Source organism: Glycine soja, chromosome 11 (genome assembly GCF_004193775.1).
Source record: "Glycine soja cultivar W05 chromosome 11, ASM419377v2, whole genome shotgun sequence".
Taxonomy (NCBI): Eukaryota; Viridiplantae; Streptophyta; class Magnoliopsida; order Fabales; family Fabaceae; genus Glycine; species Glycine soja.
The window spans coordinates 50,890,227-50,905,442 of record NC_041012.1 but is presented as its reverse complement, the minus strand read 5'-3'; the positions used below and the strand labels follow the sequence as shown (position 1 = coordinate 50,905,442).

The 15,216-nt window shown below is 34.1% G+C and overlaps 1 protein-coding gene across 2 annotated transcripts; it reads right to left on the bottom strand.

Annotated features, from left to right (window-relative positions):
• Nucleotides 1–696: 696 nt before the first annotated feature.
• LOC114375926 (xanthine dehydrogenase 1-like) lies at nt 697–11,878 on the bottom strand. 2 transcript variants are annotated; one of them, XM_028333792.1, is made up of 14 exons: nt 11,518–11,869; nt 11,057–11,156; nt 10,823–10,931; nt 9,146–10,633; nt 8,476–8,718; nt 7,706–8,020; nt 6,676–6,915; nt 5,373–5,657; nt 5,033–5,254; nt 3,899–4,060; nt 3,232–3,366; nt 2,526–2,762; nt 1,780–1,953; nt 697–1,194 (listed from the first exon to the last, which is right to left on the bottom strand). In XM_028333792.1, exons 1-14 carry the CDS (start codon nt 11,639–11,641, stop codon nt 952–954), a joined length of 4,077 nt encoding a protein of 1,358 aa, XP_028189593.1. In that variant the 5' UTR covers nt 11,642–11,869; the 3' UTR covers nt 697–951. The 2 variants fall into 2 exon arrangements, 1 of the variants encoding a protein (XP_028189593.1); XR_003658869.1 differs by lacking the exon at nt 697–1,194 and having other exon boundaries at nt 1,818–1,953; nt 2,526–2,674; nt 11,518–11,878.
• Between the last annotated feature and the right edge of the window lie 3,338 nt (nt 11,879–15,216).

The following is a 15,216-nucleotide window of genomic DNA, read 5'->3' as shown; positions in this document are numbered from 1 at the left end:
CTCCTCTACCACCATCTTATTCACCACCTCCTCCATATGTCCTTCTGCAACAATCTACTAAGCTAACTAAACCAACTTATATTATTTCAATAAATTTATGCCGGACATTATTGCGGCTTAATATTAAGGCTTCATCAATAATATAGGGTCAGCACTGAAGAGTCTTGTTAAGAAAATCATAACCAACTTAGTTAAAAGGAAACACCACTTTTAGGCTGTTAACTAATTGAAAATTATTATTAATATATTTTTAAAGTAATTATTATAAAAAAATTATTATACATTTGTAATTATATGAAATTTAAAATTATTTTATATTATCAAGTAAATCTATTTTTTCTATAAAAAAATTCAGCCTTTTTCTAAAGACAAAGATGTGAATAGTTTATTAGTTCAATAAATTATATTTTTATTTAGATAACCTATCTTATACATTCTATGTATAAGATAAAAAATTATTAATAAATTTTGTATAAGACAGGTACAAATCACATTATTTATAATCAGAATTTGAAGATCGTGTTAAAAAATTTTTGTTAAAATATTCATTCTAAAGTAATTCAATAATTATAATTTAACATATTTTTAATTTAATTTTACCGAGCGTTGTACGATAGACTATTATACAGGTGTATTTGTGACAGCAAGACGATGTTATGGGAATTAAATATAAAAACAATGCAGACAAGATACAGATGAGATAGAGCCAGTAAGTTGACATTGCTTTTATTGTCAATTGCTACATCATAAGTTGGAGATTCTCTAGGTTTTTGGACGACTTATACATTGTGAGCATTCCCTTGTTGATAATAAGAGTTGTGTTACTCATACAATAATTCATAAACATTATTTTCTGTGTCTATTTCTCTTCATCACAAAATCTTGTACAAACTGCTGTACTGTCAAGTGGAAACCACTCACAAGAAAATGAACAAGTGAATAAGCAGAGTATCAAACACTAAGTTTGGGATGGAAATCTGAGTTAACAAACGACGATAACAATTCATCTAAACAAGCCATTCGAATTCTCTCAGGAGTTGCTGGACTGTCAAGTGGAAACCACTCATTGTGCCCCATTTCAGATCGTGCTGCTATGATGGCATCCTTGATGGCAAACAACACAGCAGATGCTAGGAAAAATGGAGGCTCACCAACAGCTTTAGATGAATGGATGGCCTTAACATTTGGATGACCCTACCAATTAGCGCACACAAAAACAAACAGGGTAAGTTATCGTGTTGATATCTTTAATTTTGAGAATTAATAAAAATATGATACTTGGACACCTGGTGAGATAAAGAAATAGAAGAGAAAAATATAACTACCATAGATTATATGAAGTGATAGGAAGAGAGAATTGATAGGTTTTAATGGGGTGTTTATAGTAAAATGGTGTCTGAATATCATTGTTTGAATTAATATGTGCTATACTTGTAGGGGAATAGCCCAACAGCCAAGAAGTTATTAACCAACAAATGAATCTTGTGACCATCTCAGAGTGTTGCAGACGTGAAAATGAGGTCAAGGAAATATGTAAGCAACTTCTGAGAAATTAACAGGAAACAACGAACAAGCTAAAGATAAACTGGTAGCAGTGTGTTCCGATAAATACCAAAAAGAAAATGTCAACACAGCCAATACTCGTGTCTAGATTACACTCATGACTCCACTGGGCCATGTAGCATAATGGAATCATTTTCATGTGCATCATCCACTCTTTCATCCACTTAACACAAGAAAAGAACAAAAAAAGTATTTGTTCAGGGTTCAGGAACATACCTTCAGGAGTGAGACATTAAATTTGAAGGGAACATCATTCACAGAAGGAATTTTATAAGCTCCAGGTCCACATGTGTAAAGGCACCCAGACGGGATCCATTTATGTGCTTCATCTCCCCATTTAAGTTCTTCTAAAGCTACCCAACCCAAACCTTGGATAAAAGCTCCCTCGATCTGTGAAAATAAATAGCAAGAACAAAATATGAATTTATCATGCAAAAATACAGCAAAACTTATTTTCAAGAATAGGGAGGAAAAATTAGGAAATTGGAATTCAAAGGAATTTTAGAGTGTGTTTAATCTTCTACACACACAAACAAGACAACTTTCATCATTTCCCCCAAAAGGTCTTAGTACGAAGAATCCAGAATCAAACATCCTGCAATAAAGACTTACTGAAAAAGAGTCTTCGACAATTTTCACAATCCTCACAAAGTGAAACAGTTTCATACTAACATTAGTTATTTATCACAATCAAACAGTATTTTGTAATCTCTCTGATCAACCAAAAAGTCAACACAAGCAATTCGATTAAAAAATGTTTACAAATATTCAACTTATTTATGAAAGCCAAATTTCATTCACCAATATAAAATATAAGGAAACTGACTTAAGTTCTTTTCTATCAAATTTTCTGATTTCTGTTTAGAGGAATTTGTGTCCTCTCTGGAGTGTTCTTTCTCCATCCTTAATAAACTTCCTTGTATATTCTGAAATTAATAATAAAAAATTATAGAAAAAAATACCTGTCCAACATCTATCGCTGGATTCAGCGAATAACCTAGATCCAAAAATATGTTTGCCACTCTGGTGTGAAAATCTCCAGTCAGAGTGTCAATTTCAACCTCAGCAAACGCAGCCCCATAAGTGAAATATCTAAAAGGTTTTCCTTTGCCTATCGTCCAATCAAAACCAATATCAGGTGTAATATAAAATCCATGGGCAGAAAGGTCTATTCGCTCTGCATAGCATGCACCAACTAGCTGAAAATAATAAAAGAGCATAGCAAAAATGTTCAATAGTTTTCAACCACAAGGCACCTTGTAACGGCAGTGACAATCATAAGGTTACTTGTAATGAGAAGACTTGTTGGCATAGTCTATAGGTCCTATACACTTCAGCAGGGTTTGTAATATAGTAGATGCAATTTCTTAAAAAATCCTCAAACTAATGTAATCACTTCTATTTTTATTCATCTTGAAACCCAAGATATTTATACGAAAAATATGTAAGATCTAATAGAATGTTTGTGTTTTTTACTTTCAGAAATTCTAAAGAGCCTCAATATTTTCTTAATTTCCTCTCACCTCCCAACTCCTCAGCATTTGTATAAAATTTATATAAAAATTACAGCTTCCATGAAATACAGTGAACTAATTTGCTTATATAGTCATTTATTCTGAGTAGATAACTACCTAGACTAAGAAACAAAAGCTAAAAATACAAGAGTACCTCAGCAAATGAGTTGAAGTTATGCTTTGAAGCAATAGGTTCCATGCGTTCCATTATTTGCTCACATGCATCCAAAACCGCTGCTCCATACATATCAGAACTTGCAGAAGCTGCTGTTGGAGAAGCATTAGGAACCTAATTTGCCAGCAAGCATGAGGACAACACAGAAATTTAGTATCAGAAACAATATCCCCAGATTCAAGAAAGGTAAATGGGGGGAAAATAGAAAATGATAATCCAAATGAACCAGAAGGTAAAGAAAGATATTACTATTAAAAAAATATTTATTAACAGTGAGGTTCCAAGGGCTGAGCCTCTCTATTATAATTGCATGCAAGCTTTAGTTGTTATTCTCCAAAATTATTTTGGAGTTGAAGTTGTATATAAAAAACATTACAAATATGTTGTTTTTTCCCCATTATATTCTGCCAACCTGTGCAACATTCTAAAATTACCAACTAAAGTTTGGAGTACTAAATCTAGAATTTGACTCCACTAATTTTCTTTTGTAATAAGTCCATCAAAAACTTGCAAAAAAAAAGTGGTAAAGGAAGGAGACAAAGAAAGTAATAAATTACTTATTTACTTGGTAAGTTTGGATGATATAGCTGAGACTAATTTCCAAGAATAAAAACAACATAAACCCGTAAAAAGTGTAACTAAATACCTTGTCAGTACTAGTATCTGATATAAAGACAGAACTAAGAGGGATATGGAAAGCTGAAGCAGCAATTTGGGCAACTTTGGTATGCAAACCTTGCCCCATTTCGACACCCCCATGGGTAACTAAAACAGTTCCATCTGTATAGACTTGAACCAGAGCACCTGCCTACAGTTATTGAGAAAATATGAAAGTACACCATTATTACTATCTAATAATGCAATCATTTCACAACTAACAAAATAGGAATATGAAGCAAAAGAAAATTTTGAATGAAAGCACCACAAAAATATAAAGCACAATCACTAACTGAGTAATGTAGTTCTCATTGAATTAAGTAGTCCCATGACTAGCATGATAGGATTGAATTTTGGACTGGGCGTCGTACTATTTACTTAATCTAGTATAAATAGCCTCTTACCCTTAACATGCTGTATTCAACAACCATATGTTATGCTTTCAAATTTGAAGTGGTTTATGACCATACTAGATACAATATCCCGTGCATTTGCATGAGAAAAAAAATACAGTGAGCATTAAAAAAATATATGAAGCAAAAGAATTCAAGAGGCGGGAAATGCAAACAGCAGAATAAGCCATGTAATCCCTGCATGGACAGATTATTACATATATAGAGATAACCCAAATTCTCTCATTCCCACTTCAAATTTCCTTTCTCTTAATTGTAATTCTGTTAAGCAATTTCTCTCTATCTACTTTCTCCAAATTAAGAGAGACCTAAAAGAATACTAGTGCTTAAAGCAATCATAAACTTGAATCCCACACTAACTGGTAACTTTAACCTATTAAAAGGTTCTGTATATTGGCTAGAGTTCAAGAGTGCACCAAAATTTTTAGTTAAGCAATTGTTCTGAGAAATCTTGACCACCAATAGTATATAATGAAACAAAAAAATTTAAATAGAAAAATAAATAAACAAAAAAAAGACCAAATGAAAAGACATCTAGGTTAGAAATAAGCTCTGAAGCTCCCTGACAGCAGCTACCCAGTCTTGTGCCAGAAACTTCGTTACCACAACAAAATATAAAACAAACCTGACAAGCTTCTTATTTCCTTAAATTTCAGTTAAAATCACCTCTTTTTTTAAAATTAAAATAGAATTATGAATTCAGATTTTACCTGGTTCATAAGCTTTGTCGTAAAGGATATACCAAACTTATTAGGAATCATAGCAATGCCACGCTTCCTCCAGCGGTTGTGACTATTGAATTCGTCAACTTCTTTGCGTGCCTTTGCAAAGTCACAGGATAACTTAAGTTCATTCCACAGTGGGGCTAGTGTGCTGTACTGAACTATCTGGCCATAATGCAGAATGGATCCTTCTCCTTGAAAATTAATTTCCTAGAAAGAAGCTTGGTTTAGGAAGATTGACTAGAATGTCCAACATCAAGTGGGATAACAGTAAAATTTCATGCGTACAACTCAAAAGAAAGAAAAAACCCAAAACTTGGTTACTTACCCTTATCTTTTCTGGACTCATCTTGAGTTCCACAGCAATCCTTTGAATCCAGTTTTCAGCAATGAGCAATCCTTGAGGACCACCAAATCCACGGAAAGCAGTGTGGCTAGGGAAATTAGTAAAGCAAGCTCTCCCCATTACCCTCATATTTGGTATTTCATACACATTGTCTGAATGAAACATAGCACGTTCAAGGATAGCAAGCGACAGATCCAGTGAGTTTCCAGCATTGTTATAAATTTCAAGATCCAGCGCAAGCACCCTCCCTTCATTTGTAAATCCAACCTGAATCAAATAATATCTCTCATTAATTACTCATTCATGTGAAAAAATGATGAAAACAATTGTGGGAAAGCCGCCTTAATTGCGGTCATCCCTATCCTGCCTTAATTGTAGCCTCTCTTGGGATACCTTAATTGCAGCCTCAAGGATGGTGTGTAGGTGGGAAATGGAGAAATACTCATAACTGCTGTGTTTGGTTGAGAGGATGGAAATAAAAGAAAGATATTTGAATTAAAGTAGAGTGTAGGAGGTGTGGGACCCACATTATTTCTTCTCTATTTTTCTTCCCCTCCCCTCAACCAAACACTCCGAGGCAGTGAATATTAAGGAGTGAAGTCCCAACTAGGGGAAAAAATAAGTGTGGCAGAGATAAGAATGCTGAGATAGATAAGTAGACAAATAAAAAAGAAAACGATTAAATCACTTGTCAGATAGAAATTTGGAGTAGCACTACTTGAAGAGAAAACTATAGAAACTCTTTTAAGATGGTTTAGTCATGTGATTAGAAGACCAATAAAAGCTAAATTGAAAATGGAGGATCAAATGGATGACAATTCATTTTAAAAGGGAAAATGCAGACATAAGAAAACATTAGGAGAAAACATTAAAAATATATAGGTTTAAATAGTTCTCAAAAATTGTGGTTTTTGATGGAGATCAACGGTATTGAGTGTGACCCATGTAGCTGACTTCCACCCTGGGGATAAAGCTTGGGGGGCGGGGGGGAGGACGGGGGTTATTGTTGTTTTTGTTGTAAGCAAAACAAGGGCCAAATGAACATCACAATAAGGAAAGAACGTAGGATGTTAGACAGTCTATTAGGTGCTGGCAGATCAAACATCACTCAAAAACATCAGGAGAAGATATCCTCAAACTCATATTGTGGTACAAACAAAGTGCATAAGTATCACCTGTTTCCATTTTAAGAATACAAAAAATTCACGGTATTTAGTTTTACAATAAAATGTTGATTTATAAAGAAAAGCACCAGTTAAATGTAAGTAAATAACTGTAGCCATACCTTGTACTTCCCTAGAAAACTATGGCGTTGCCCAGTTATCATCATGTCTACATCTCGGTCCAGTGTGATTTTCACTGGTCGATTTAACAGATAAGATGGAACTGAAGCAGCAGCAGCAATAAAGGCTGATCTTGTCTCCTTCCCCCCAAATCCACCACCAATTCGCTTTGTTTTGCAAACTACCTTTGACATGGGAAGGCCAAGAACATGGGAAACATATTTCTGGTGCTTCTGAGGAGCCTGCAATAACACAATGTTATTTTCACAATGCAGTTATTTCCTTCAAGCCATAAATTTAGGCCAATACAAGCCAAACACTACACTCACTCACTCACACACACATAACTTCTGTTAGGATCCAATTACAAGGTATGGGACTTGAGTCCCACGCTGGAAGTATAGGAATCTAATGTGGGGTTTATAAAGCCTTGGGCTCTCCAACCACAACAGCTAGGCATACATAACACAACAGACTGAGAAAGTGAGAATGAAGAAAACACCCAGCTCCCACAAAAATCTTGTAACAGAAAAACAGTGGAGCAAATGTTTCCACCCTGTCAATATGGAAGGAGAGGAACCATCTGAGCCATATTGATAATCCTCTTTATCAAGTTGTCTATCCTTCTCAGTGCCATTACCATCATAAAATGAAGTTTTCAAGATGTCTATATGAGCACCATCTCTTAAGATGGTCTTTTTTGCTGGAAAATTTCATTTTTTTCTGTCCAAAGAGCTTTAGACAGAAACTGCTGACATAAAATCAAGCCTTTTACCCAATTATTCAACTCATATCAAAGTATACTTCCCTCTCTGCATCCCATTTTGAGTTGTACAGTATACAGAACAACATGCCGTAGCTAAGAAACATTTAATTGTATATGAATACTTAAATGGTTCAGTCATACATGGATGAATCCTACCATAAAGCAATAGATACGATAAAACAAGATAAAATTTCAGACAACTTCAATTTCCAAAAAATAAATTTATTTTAAAATTTAGGCATTCATTACCAAATTGTAAAACTTACTTGACTAGATGATATCATATGAACTTCATTTCCACCATCCACTGTCCATATCAAAGTGCTATGTGGCTCCAGATAAAAGTGTTCCTGACCTCCCATCTGAACTTCCCCTTCAATTATTCGGTCACACTGACCTGATTGAAAACAGTGATCAACATCACCTTTACTCAAACACTTTTCTGTATTGGGATGAAAACTTCTAGCATTGATGGCATCCCGTATTGAAAGGATGGCTGGGAGCTCTTCATACTCAACAATAACTTTTCGTGCAGCAATCTTTGCATTTTCATGAGTATCGGCCACAACTACTCCTATAACCTGGAAACATACATATATATCTCATTGACTAATAATGACAAAAGGCTAGTGCAAGACTAAATATTCTATGGGAATTCATCACCAATGCTTGTAAATCTCATCCTTCAATTAAGCAAGGTGATTGAGAATAGGAAGCCACAGTGAATTGGGCAATTCATCATGATATTAAAAAGGACCTTGAAGTTCAATTTGTTGTATATTTGTATAATTAGATGATGAGCTAATAGTGAAGACTGAAGACTAATTTACAGACTCTACCTCAGCTCAGCATCCAGACTTTATAGATCTGTAAATAACTGTGAAGCGTGAAACGAGGACTGTGCGAGCAATGTAAAGAACAAAGAGAAAAGAGTCAATTGTGAAGTGTGAAGATTGAAGTCAGAATTCCTTTCCCTTTAATCACGCAATTATGATAAACAAACCACAAGCAAGACATTATCCAGTAAGCTAAATACCTGTCCCACACAAGTGACATAATCTACAGCAAAGAGATCCTCATCAGCAACAACCGGTCCAATTTTATTATCACTCGGTACATCTTTGGCCAGAAATAAGCTCACAAATCCAGGCGAAGATATGGCCTCTGAATCATCAATTTTAATTATTCGGGCATGAGGTTTCTTACTCAAAACTAAGGCAGCATGCAAACCGTTGGGAGGCATTGGTGTGTCATCAGCATATTCTGCTTCTCCTGTAACCTGAATGTAAGTTATATTAGCCATGTAGCCAAGCATTCAACTGAAAAATAAAAGACATAATTTTCAGAAAGAGACTACATACACCAAACACAAAAGAAAGATCGAGAACACCAAAGGTGAAATGGGAAATATTCAAATATGAGAGACAGAGCAGGTAACAAAGGATACAAGCAACTCATAGATACAAGTAACATCTGGGAAAGACTCAATTAATATGATTAGAATTTGCTAGATAAACTAAAAACAAGGATCCCGTATATTTACAATTTAGGAAAAATGCAGCCAAACAAAAAGGAAGATCATATCAAAGCTTATTGCTTTTGCATATAAGAAACTAAATCTAGATACAACATTTTATAAGTAATTTAGGAAAGAATACAAAATTGTCAAACTTGGGATATGATTTTGCCAAACAAGTTCAACAAACCTGAAGTCTTGCAGATAGATGAACCTCTGGAGAACCCACAGAAGTCCCACGTTTCCTGATTTCATAGTCCTGAGATCCAGTAACTGGTGGTCGGTGGACTGAGTGCACAGCAGATAGATGGGATGATGGTATACTCTCTTTGACGCTATCCATTTGATGAGACACCCACAGAAAAAATTTAAAAAAGAAACTTAGAGTCAAAGATTTCCGGAACTCTACCATTCCGCCAGGAGCATCTTCCTTGAGTAATATATCCTTTTGTAGGACTTTCAATGCATTTTGCAACAGATCTTGGTTCCAATTCTTTCCTATGAGAAATTCCTTAGTTTTTGTTGCTGCAAGTGAATATGGAGCCACCCCACCATAAAATATTGATGCATCAGCAACCACACAGTTTTCACTATGTTCCTGAAGATGAACACGAATACCTGCATTTACAATTGCAATATCATCATCCCTTCTATGAGACTGTTTAAATTCTTTCACAAACTCAAAAGTCCTATTCCAAGGCAGGAATACTGACAGCAAGATTTCACCACTTGCTAAATTCACTTTACGGTAACCCGGGAGGAAGAAATTTTCGGCCAGGACTGTCCTGATGTTTCCTTTAGCATCAATAATTCGAAATTTTGCTCTAGCTGCCATCCATAGAGGATTCAGATCTGATATTGGACTGGCAGTACATATATTCCCGCCAACTGATGCAGCATTTCTTATCTGTGTTCCAGCAAACCATTTAAGTTGCTCAATAAAAGCCTTACAAGACAAAGTTTCATGAGCAGCTCGCTCAGTTACAACCTTTTTGAAAAAATTCATAAGATCAGATAGTCTTACTGCAGCACCTATCTCTAAGCCATCATCCTTTGCACCCAAAACATTTAATTCTGGCACATGCATTACAGAAATTAGAACCCGATACGGCATTCTCTTTAGTCTCATCTCAATTCCTACCTCAGTATTACCAACTAGCAACTTTGCATCAGTGTATTTGGCTTTTAAATCCAATACATGTTGAAGTGTTAAAGGCCGATACCACATTAGCCCACCAAATCCAGTCAAATTTAATGAGGTTGGTGTCCTTAACAACAGTTCAGGAGGAAAAATAAGTTCCCTTTCTGTGTATTTGGTCCCATCTATTTCATTATAGGAAGTAGGTTCATATCCATTATCACCACCTACGCATTTATCATTTGTATTGCTTAAATTACATGAACAGGGTTTTCCTGTTGATGGGCAAACAGACTTTCCTTCTTCAAGGCTCAATGAAGAAACCCCAGTATATAAGTCATTGCTAGTTTTTGCAAAGACCCGGAATGCATCAAATATTGGTCTGTAACCAGTGCACCGACATAAATTTCCTGCAAGGCATTCTTCAATTTGTTCTTCACTAGGTGGTGTTTGACTTGACCGTAATAATGCATACATGGACATAACAAAACCAGGAGTACAAAATCCACATTGTGAACCATGAGCCCGAGCCAGGGATTCCTGAAGAGATTACAAGGGTAAATTCAAAGTATTGATGGGTAAATATAAATTTAAAATAAGAAGAAAGCTCATATCCCAAGGCTTGGAGATAAACACATTACACCATGAGAACCAAACAAGTAAAGGATACTCAAAACAATAGCAAGTAATACTAGTACATATGCATGATAAAAGAAGACAGTATGTCACCTGTACAGGGTGTAGTCCACGCTTGCAGCTTCCCAATCCCTCCACTGTAATCACATGCATGCCTTCTACAGAATATAGAGGTGCTAAGCAAGCATTGATAGCATAGTGTCTGAAAGAACATTTTCAAACTAAAATGGTAAATTTGATGTTAAGATACAAGATTGAAGTGCTTCACTTCACACGTAGGAGAATCAAATCATCAAGGCACGAGAAAAGCGTGAAAGACACACTTACGAGCATTTCTTCAATATTCTATCATATTGAGAAACCATAACTGTGCATGCTCCACAACCACCTTCCCCACAGCCTAGTTTAGTCCCAGTCAAACCTATATCTTTTGTACCAAAAAGGGTGGAAAAAACAATAATCAGTTTAGCTTCACCATGTAGAAAATCTAAAAGGGACAATAAAAAATTGAACAACTATGAAATAACTGAATCATGAAACGCTTTTGACTTTGCAAAACAACAACAACAATAATGATAATAAGGACAACACATTTTCCAATTTTGTTGACTTTCATTTTCTAACGATCAATCAACAAATTCTAAAAATATCTTGAGCAGGCAAGTCAATCCCGTCAAGGGTAAGCATGTCAAGTGAGATATTAGCTCCGTTCCTATAGATTGTTTCTTAAAAATAGCAGCAGAGGTATGAATTCCAAAAAGGAGGAAGAATGAAAGAGAAAGTGATGCCTCTGAGATACTCGAGAAGAGTGAAATGAGCTAATCCATCAGACAGCAATCTGCGAACTCCGTTAACATATAAGATAGCCTCATTAGACACCTTCAGATCTTCCTCCGTCTTCAACGATCCCATTTCGAAATGAAACGGAACACCTTTTCTTCTTGTAAATGTTGTATTCCTTTTTTACACTACTATATATTTATATAACGGAAGGAAAGAAACAAAGAACAGTCTTATTAGCAGAGCAAAGGTGTCTCCAACTCACCTACGGAAGCCAATGATGCAATTAATTAATAAATTATCAGATTAGAGGATTAAAAATAAATTGATTCAGATAATTCTATTGATCTTGTGAATCACGCCGTTTGGTATTGGCTTATCGTCGTGGCCAAGAGAAGAAAATAAAAGAATTCAAAGTGCGGAAAGTAGAGGCCGTAATAATAGTCGTCCCCATCCATCCACGCCAGCAACTTCTAACTTCTGTATTGCAATTTTTGTCCTCTCTCTCTCCCTTTATTAACTATATTATTAATTATTCTATTTTTTCTATTATTAATTGTCACTGTTTTCATTTTTGTGATAGTTTTTGCTTCGATGTTTTTTTTTTATCCTAATACATTTTTAAATTTGTTTTTGTCCCTAATATTTTTTAAGTTTTTGCTCATGATAAGTTTAAAATTTTATTTTTTATCCCTAATCTGTTAAGATGTCTTAATTAAGTGCAACATGTCTGTTAGAATCTTAAAAATCGATTTATGGTGTTTTAAAATTGTAATTACTTAAAAAACAAAATTTGAAGTTTAAATGATTTTTTACAGTAATTGTTTTTCCCCAATTAAAAAAATTGTTTTTTACTCTTTTAATTTCGTAGAATGAGAATTTTGGTCCTTCAAAATGAATTAGAGGATTTTAGTCCTCTAAAATTATGTTGAGGAACTAAAAATAATATTTTACAAATTTAAGAAACTAACAAAATAAATTTTTAATTATAAGATTAAAACTAAAAATACACTAAATTTACTGTAAAAAATGCACTAAATTCAACATATTGAAAACAAATTTATACCTAAAAAAACAAACTATTTTTTATAGGTAAGTTTTAGTTTGTTAAAATATTAATTTTGTTAGTAAAAGAGAATAAATTTGTCTATAATTTTTTTCTCTTTTTTTCTTTAACCCTCTAACTCATTTTATATTAAAAAAAATGTCTCTTTGATCCTCTTTTCAATTTCCACGTTCAAGCCCCTCAGAATGGTAGAGTCCTCAGTTTAGTGGCAAATTTACATTAGAGGGTCCTATTTAAAAACTATTTACGCAATAGGGTCTGTTTCTAAAGACTTAATCGGGGGGGGGGGGGGGGGGGGGGTGTCTGTTCTACATGGAAGCTGCAACTGCGATTGGTGATGAAGGCAGAACCGCCATTGCCGTTGGCAAGAAAGAAGATGACGTGGACGTCCTGCCAGTGGTGATGACTAGTTAGGCTGACGTGGAGCGTACCACCAATGTGTCTAGCAATATAGCTTGCAGGCTAAGGCACTGTGCAGATCAGAGTCACATGCACGCAAATATTAGAGGCACAGCTAGGGCAGTGATTTCTTGCCACTGGTAATAGCGGGACTCTTGTCCTGAACATTGTTTCCTTCCTTTAAATAGGCAAGTTGTCCCTTTAAAATTTGTAGTGATTCGTGAAGAGAGAAAGAAATACCTGAAGAGAAAAGGAAAGCAGAAAACCTTTGAAGTTTGTTGATTCCACATTTATATTTTATTTATTTGAAGTAACAATTTGTATCGTTGTTCAGTGAATTTTTTAGAAGTTTTCCTTCATTCTCTTTCAAGTTAAATTTTTGAATAATTTTTATCATTTATAAATTATTTATTTTGAAGTAATAATTTTTGTGGTTAGAATGAAATTTGAAGCGGAAGTTTAAGTGTAGTAATTTTTTGAATTAGATTTTTTATTTTGAAATTACTACTAATAATTATTTATAAGCCTCTTTGTTCATGGTTTTTCTGCCTTAGAAATTTTTACGTGTGACCCTTCCCGTTTTTTGAGTTAAAGAATTATTCATAAATTATTTAATTGGAGTAATATTTTTTTTGTTAGAATGAAGTTTGAATGTGTAGTTTAAGTTTAATACAGCAAGCAAATAGATTTTTTTTTATTTTTATCATTCAAAAATTATTTATTTAAAGTAATAATATTTGTTGTTACAATAAAATTTTAAGCTGAAGTTTAAGTGTATTAATTTTTGTAATTAGAATTTTTATTTTGAAGTTATTTTTATTACAATTAATTATTTATAAGCTTTAGTTGATGTTTTTTGTGCCTTAAAAATATTAATTAAAAAAACACGTACCAATTTGTGACAAGAAATGAGTATATCGCCAATAGTAGGAGCAAAATGCAGGAAGACACACGCACGAGAAGATAAAATATTATAGAGGAATTTGGGGAGGAGAGGATAAGAGTATACACGTTATATGCATGATTTTTCTAATGGAAGATTTTTTTTTTTATATAGAAGGGGCACTGCAACTGTGCATGTCTCGCCATTAGTAATGACGATATATGAAAAGTTGTCTCCTCTGCAATCTGCTGCGTCTTCAAGCTGTTGCTACAAGCCTATGCCCTAGCTGCCCGTGCTGTGCATGTCTTGCCAATGGGAGGGGCGATTCTAGCTCCATGTCACCAGACTCGCCATTGTCAATGACGGTATCCTCTACATACTGGTCACATCAGCGTGTCTCGCCAACATCAATGGCGGCATGTCCACGTAAGCAGCTCCCTTGCCAATGGCAATGACGGTTGAGGGTATATTGCTATTGGGAGTTGCGACAAGTTTATAAAAAACGGACCCCCCTTATAAATAGTTTAAAAACAGATCCTGATTGATAAATACTTTTTAAATAGGACCCTCTGATGTAAATATACCCAATTTAGTATAATTGATGTAAAAGTTTAGGTCTAAAAAGGCCGGTGGACAAACATACTACTTACTAATCCTTTTCCTAACTGACATAAATACTAGCAAAGTTAGCATAATAATTGACGTAAAAATAGGGGATAGTTAACTTTCTCAGGGCACTGCATTGTCCTCCCTTTGTTCAATGTGGTTTCACTTCCCTGCTTTTCTCTCAGACAAGACAGCGCATTGGAAATTTGGAAAAAGGAGCATAACACAACTCACATTTGAATTTTAATGGATTTAGTGTGTTTTAAAATGACTAATATAAATATGACCCTAATTTTAATTAAAATATTTTTTCTTTTATTTCTTTACCTTATGGCTTATATTTCTTTGTTTTACACATCGCATTTAATTAATTGATTCAACTCAAATTTAGATAACTACGTATAATTACATTGTGTGAAGTATTTGATCAAATTCGTGGAAAAATCTCTCCCTCTTTGTGTGTACTGAAAGAAAGAAAATCAATAATTAAATTTTATTATAAATAATTAATATTAAAAAATGATACGTGACCATGTTAAGTAGTCAAGTATACTTAATTATAATTTCATTTTAATCATATATAATATATGATTAAAATTAAACTCATAAAAATTAAACTTATTAAACATATTTTTACTTTGAAACAGGTAAATTATTTTTTTCATTCCATGTTTACTGTATAAACTTATTTATTAATTAAGAAAAATCGTATAAACTCCATTATATATATATATATATATATATATATATATA

Excerpts from the sequence above, each read along its gene's own strand:
- LOC114375926 (XM_028333792.1), bottom strand. The coding sequence starts at position 11,641 with ATGGGATCGTTGAAGACGGAGGAAGATCTGAAGGTGTCTAATGAGGCT. Across the intron at positions 10,634-10,822 it reads GTGGACTACACCCTGTACAG|GAATCCCTGGCTCGGGCTCA; the intron begins GTGACATACTGT and ends TAATCTCTTCAG. Across the intron at positions 5,255-5,372 it reads TGAGTCCAGAAAAGATAAGG|GAAATTAATTTTCAAGGAGA; the intron begins GTAAGTAACCAA and ends GCTTCTTTCTAG.